Source organism: Solanum dulcamara, chromosome 5 (genome assembly GCF_947179165.1).
Source record: "Solanum dulcamara chromosome 5, daSolDulc1.2, whole genome shotgun sequence".
Lineage (NCBI taxonomy): Eukaryota > Viridiplantae > Streptophyta > Magnoliopsida > Solanales > Solanaceae > Solanum > Solanum dulcamara.
The window spans coordinates 77,945,153-77,951,152 of record NC_077241.1 but is presented as its reverse complement, the minus strand read 5'-3'; the positions used below and the strand labels follow the sequence as shown (position 1 = coordinate 77,951,152).

Genomic DNA, 6,000 nt, shown 5'->3' with positions numbered 1-6,000 from the left:
ATTAAATTTAGTGCTAACATCAAATTTAAAGTAAGTCAACTCCAATCTTCTGCATCAAGTTTTATACTAAAAAAAATATTTTTTTTCTCTTTTCATTATTATATTAGTATTTCTTATTTCATTTATATTTTCTTATTTCATAAAATAAAATTATTTCTAAAAAATATTCACTATATATCTATTGTTTAGCAAATTTATCTTTTACATATATATTGTTTCATTAGAGAAACATTTTGTAGGTATTTTTCTTTTCTCTTGTTTTCTTATCTTCTTTGCAGGGCTATCTTAGTGGTGCCTTGAAGGTGTTCGACGAAATTCCTCAACGAAATACTGCTTCATTAAATGCAATCATTATTGGGTGCTTGGCCCAAGAATTTATTCAACCCAAGATCTGCTACCCGCACAACTCAAAAATCGTTGTGAACATCACTTTGGAAATCAGGTTTATTTCAACTGGAGTTGGTACCTCCGGTTCCCATATCTTCCCCTATTTATTCCTTACTCATACAATTGTAGTTACATTTTGCTAACTTTAAACCTTCGAATAATTTATTAGTTCATACACGTTTTCGTGGCTTTGGATAGTGATGGTAGATTAGGGTCATGTTCTCACTCAGAGACGGTATTATTTAGTATTATGTATGGTATTATTTAGTACTATGCTTGATAAGAATTTTGGGCTTATGTATAACTGATCCATGGATGAGTTGTACGCCCTATATGGTATTAAATGATGGATAACTAATTCCTTTTATTTGGTGAAATAAGTAATACATATGTTTAATAACAATTGATTAAGCTATGTAAAGATAAAAGTACCCCTCAAAGCCTTTTAATCATTTTTTTATTTTCTTGATTTTTTGTTTTATATTTGTACTAGTAAATTTATTTAAAAAAAATTAGCATACAAATTTTATTATCTAGAGAGAGTTATTTGTTGCTAAATAAATCAATACAATATTTGAAATGTGAATTGTTTAACATTTACAAATTGAAAAGGCAAATATATCAACACATGATGTTTGTGATTTTAATTGAATCTATTAGTGGTTGATATAAACGTGATTTTCTAATTATTTGTATTTTGAATAATTTATAAAATTGCATACATATTAAAACTACAACTTGCAATTTTTTTGTGTAAACATAGATGGTTTATTCTATTTTATAACTATTTGTCATTTTTTCAATTTTAAAAGTAGATGATCTATTTTTTTTAAATTGAAAATTGATATTTTGTGAGTAATCAATTTATTAAGATGACAATTATTTACCCTCAAATAATTTAAGTAAAAAAATAGCAACCATGACAACAAAATTGTTCTTCTCCTAACTAATTAGAAGACCACAAAAAAAATAATTAATCTGACATTTATCTATCTTGATTGAATTACATAAATTAAAAAATCTAATAATAATTCAACGTTATAATTAGAAAGAAGTTTGTTGTAGAATTCTAATTCAAACATAAGATTAAGTGGGAAGTTAATCACTACATTACGAATTCATAAATTATTAACCCATACATTACATTCCTGCGTTATTAAAAGAAATTTAAATCGCAATCTAAAAAATCAATAAATTGCAAGATAAATAAAAAATAATTATTTTAAAATAACAAAATCAACAAAAATTACGCTTACAATATAACTCAACTAATTCAAATTCACGTCAAAATTTTTTCTCGTAACGCTTCCATTGAGGAAGCAAGAGGGTCTATCGTACTGTCGCTTTCAAAAAAGCCTCGGATTCCTTTGTACACATTACCAGTGCATAAATCAGAAAAAAAAAAAACTCGGCTCAACACTCAACGGACTCAGACCCGAGTCGGCTCAATTAAGCCGCTAACTATCCAAACCAGTTTTTTAAATATGAAAACGGAAAAGAAGAAAGAAATAAAGAGATAAGGAAGAAAAAGCCAAGTGACCGTACAAGTGGGTCTCGATATTCTCTCTCCTCTCTCTTCCTTTTTTTTTTTTTTAATGAGAAGAAAGAAGCAGCAGGTCGTTTCCATTCCAATGGCAGTTGTGAAGCATTTACTGTATGCTCTCTCTTTCTCTCTCTAGATTACTCAAAAAATTCTGTTCTATCAGATTGCATTTCACTCGAATCTGACTACAAATTCAATCTGGTGTTTGTTTCTCGGTATTCTGAATGCACTGTATTTGCATTCAAACTGAGGTAACGTAAGCTGTTGTTGACGGATTTGACGTGTTTGCTTTTTATTGATTTTTTTCTAAGCATTGTGGATAAAAAACAAAAATTTGAAATTAATTAATAATTCTGAGTTTTTCTCGAATTTGCTGGTTTTTATTTGTTTGAATCGACTGAATTTTTTGTTGAACGATTTCAGTATGAGTGACTGGTTTGAGTGTCAGTTTTTTGAAGTTTTACATTGGGAAATTGATTTTTTTAGTCACTTTGAAATTAATGATTGTGAGGTCTTCTCTAATTTGCAGTTTTTTGGTTGAATCTACTGAATTTGTTGAACGGATTCAGTACGATTGATTGCTTAACTGTCCCTTTTTTTTGAAGTTTCACATTGGGAAATTGATTCTCTTTTTTTTTTTTCACTTTGAAAATAATGATTGTGAGTTCTTCTCTAATTTGCTTTTTTTTTGTTTGAATCTACTGAATTTGTAGAACGGATTCAGCAATGATTGCTTGGTTTGATTGTCAGTTATTTTAAGTTTTACATTCGGGATTTTGCCTTCTTTTAAACATTGAAATTAATATTTTTTGAGCTCTTCTCTAATTTACAGTTTTTTTGTTCGAATCTACTGAATTTGTTGAACGATTTCAGCATGATTGCTTGCTTGAGTGTCACTTTTTTGAAGTTTTACATAGGGATATTGATTTTTTTAGTCACATCAACTATTCTGATTTGCAGATTTTTTTTTTAATAATTTTTTTGGTTAACTTGATTGCTTGCTTTATTTTTGGTTTGTTTGATCTTTTATTCAATGCGAAAATGGATTTTTTTTCTTGTTAAATCAACAATACTGAGCTTTTATTGATTTGCAGTTTTTCTATATTACATTTTCCCCTCCATTTTTTGGGTTAATGTTACTATTTAATATGATTACTTGTATTAGTTTAACTATTTGATGCTAAGTATTGAGAAAAATCCAATTTTCCCAGTCGAATTAAAATTCTGATCTCTTCTCAGTTTTTCAGTTTTCTTAATTTTAATTGTCATTTTCAAGGATTTATTTTGTTAATGTTATTGTTTTTTAATTACTCAAGTGGAAAGATTTCTTCGGATCAAATTGAAAGCCGCAGAATTGCGATTAGCAAACATTTAGTATATATCTATATTATCCATCTTAGCTAAGTACGATTTTTGTTGCTAATTTTGATTGAATTGGAGAGGTTAAGCTTAATTAAATTGCCTTAATCTTAAATTGGATATGCATTAGAAATAGTGTATGTACGAACTTTTTTATTTTTATAAGCAGTAGATATTAATGGATCATGCATTCTTGCATTTATTACTCATGCTGAATCCGTGACTTGCAGAAATTTAATTGCTTGTTGGCTCATAGCATTCAACATTCCATAAGAAATTTCGTGTCAGTCTATTAGATCTTAAAGGTCACTCTCTTTTTGTGTCTCTCCTTTGAGTATATATGGCTGTATGAAAATGCCTTATTTGGCTACCTTTTTGACATTCTTGATAGTTGATTTTTCAGGATTTTCGTTTGAGACTGGGAGTTCTACTTTTTTTTTAGCTTGATTGATTCTGGTTCTTGAAACTTAAAAAGATTTCAGTCTCTGTCAGCAAAGCCATTCGATTGTGAGGTGAATCGCGTTATTAGGACTGGAGATTCTATAGAAAGGTATCTGAATTGAGATTCGTGGAATTTAGTTCTGTACTGGAAGTTGAAGTTTGATCTGCTACCAAGTTGGCTGTTGTTGGGGATATTGTTATTTTCATTGTTTGATTGTAATGAGGAGCAAGGGAGAAACAATTAGTCACTATGTAGAATTCCATAGTTTGGTTCCAGAGTACCAGTAGCTGATTTAGTCCGATTGCTATCTTCATTGGGGTCACTGATTAGTTGGTTGTTGAGACGAGCAAAATGCTGGAGACTCAACTTTGTCCTGCTCGGGTGTTATCACCTTTCCGCGAAGAGAGTGGTGATGAGGAACTGTCTGTACTTCCTAGGCATACCAAAGTTATTGTGACGGGAAACAACAGAACCAAGAGTGTTTTGCTGGGGCTTCAGGGAGTTGTCAAGAAGGCTGTTGGGCTTGGTGGTTGGCATTGGCTGGTGAGTCCTTCATTCTTTTTTGATTTTGCATGTTATTTTTTCCTTTTACCCCAACAATCCAAAATGACTCTTCCTAATCAACCTTTGAACTGGCTTCCTTATTAAGTTTCTGATTATAGGGGTATTCTCTTTACCTACCTTTATAGGTAATGTTTCATCTGGACTTGCTAGCAAAGTGAATTTAACTCAACATGACTTCTATTAGTCAAATAGTTAAGCTTTAGACCTTGCTGTTGTGTGATTCTGCTATCCAATTGATTGTGGAATCAGTTATTAAACTTCTTTGTCTCAAAACTCTGAAGGTCCTGAAAAATGGGGTTGAAGTCAAGCTACAAAGAAATGCGTTGAGTGTGCTAGAACCTCCCACGGGGGATGAAGAAGACGATGATTATGACTTTGATGACTCAAGCAGTGGTTCAGACCTTGGTGAAAAAGAAAATCATCACTTTGGTTAGTCTCCATTATATGAAACTTTATTTTATCAGTTCTTCTAATTTCTTGAAAAAGGTTTCTTATCTGATTATAATCCTTGTATTTGGAAGCTACTGGTGTCGTATACCGAAAAGTGAGCAAGCCTAGAGTTCGTTATACAAGGCCATGGGCCTTATCTGGACCACCAAAGACGATGAACCATGGCAATTGCAGAGAAGTTGAACCTAACTATTTGCAACCGGTAAGCACATAAAGTAGAGCTCGTCTCTGTCCAGGTGTTTAAACTGGTTTTTGTTGATGTTGTGGTACTACAGAAACTCAAATGAAATAAATATGCTGCTAGAGGTTTCATCTATACTGGAACATGCTTGTTTTATTAAATTGTTTCATTTTTTGGACTATCAGAGGTTGAACTTGGCAAAACTAGGAACTGGTTCATTATGGAGGTACTGGCGAAACTTCAACCTTGTAAGTTCCTACCAGCATGAATCATTTTCAGTGATCGATCAAACCTGTTTGTTCAAGTTATTAACATGTTTCGTGTATATGCAGGCACATATTAGCCCTAACCCAACGAAGGAACAACTACTTAGCGCAGTGCAGCAGCACTTCTCATCACAGGTCTGGTTCTCTCTTTTGCTATACTACTTAAACTGCATAGCCCCGAATTTTCCTAACAGATGCTTCCGATCTTAATCTTTTCAGCGAGTGAACGAGGTACAAGTGGTGGTGGAATTCATCCGTGCAGCCAAGAGATTAAGATCAACTGACACACATTGAGATTTGTTGATGATGATAGGGAGGGAAATTTGTGAAGAAGGTTGGATTATTATCTGTAATATAATGCATGCATATATAGAGTAAATATTTATGAACCTCTAACTTTAGTTCAGCTAATTATAGACTCTACTAATGGAGAGTGGTGGGAGTTTCTTTGTTAGCTTATCTCCCCCAAATTTTCTCCCGGATCCCTAACCTTGTATTATTCGGATGCGACCCGACCCGATCCGATCCGGTTGACATTTATAACCTTCATTTCAAAACATAATTATTGTTTTTATTATTATAAATGATTAAATATGTGGATATGGAAACCAGGCTGTAAATAGGTGTCACGAGTCAACTATAAGAAGTTGGCAGATGTAGACTGATTGGTGTTGTGGGGTTATATTTGTATTAAATATATCTACCAACCGAAGAAATACTATATTTGTGCAACTAAACCTAACATTGGCTTTCAAATTAATAATTATATGAGGGATTGAGAGGAGTCCCTTTCTCTTCACGTTATAAT

At 32.1% G+C, this 6,000-nt stretch overlaps 1 protein-coding gene across 2 annotated transcripts; it reads left to right on the top strand.

The window, feature by feature from the left end:
• The first annotated feature begins 1,915 nt into the window (after nucleotides 1–1,915).
• On the top strand, nucleotides 1,916–5,800 carry LOC129890078 (uncharacterized). 2 transcript variants are annotated; one of them, XM_055965602.1, is made up of 7 exons: nucleotides 1,916–2,181; nucleotides 3,693–4,274; nucleotides 4,577–4,724; nucleotides 4,817–4,947; nucleotides 5,112–5,174; nucleotides 5,259–5,327; nucleotides 5,412–5,800. In XM_055965602.1, exons 2-7 carry the CDS (start codon nucleotides 4,083–4,085, stop codon nucleotides 5,484–5,486), a joined length of 678 nt encoding a protein of 225 aa, XP_055821577.1. In that variant the 5' UTR covers nucleotides 1,916–2,181; nucleotides 3,693–4,082; the 3' UTR covers nucleotides 5,487–5,800. The 2 variants fall into 2 exon arrangements, with proteins under 2 accessions (XP_055821577.1, XP_055821578.1); XM_055965603.1 differs by lacking the exon at nucleotides 1,916–2,181 and having other exon boundaries at nucleotides 3,681–4,274.
• Nucleotides 5,801–6,000: the final 200 nt, after the last annotated feature.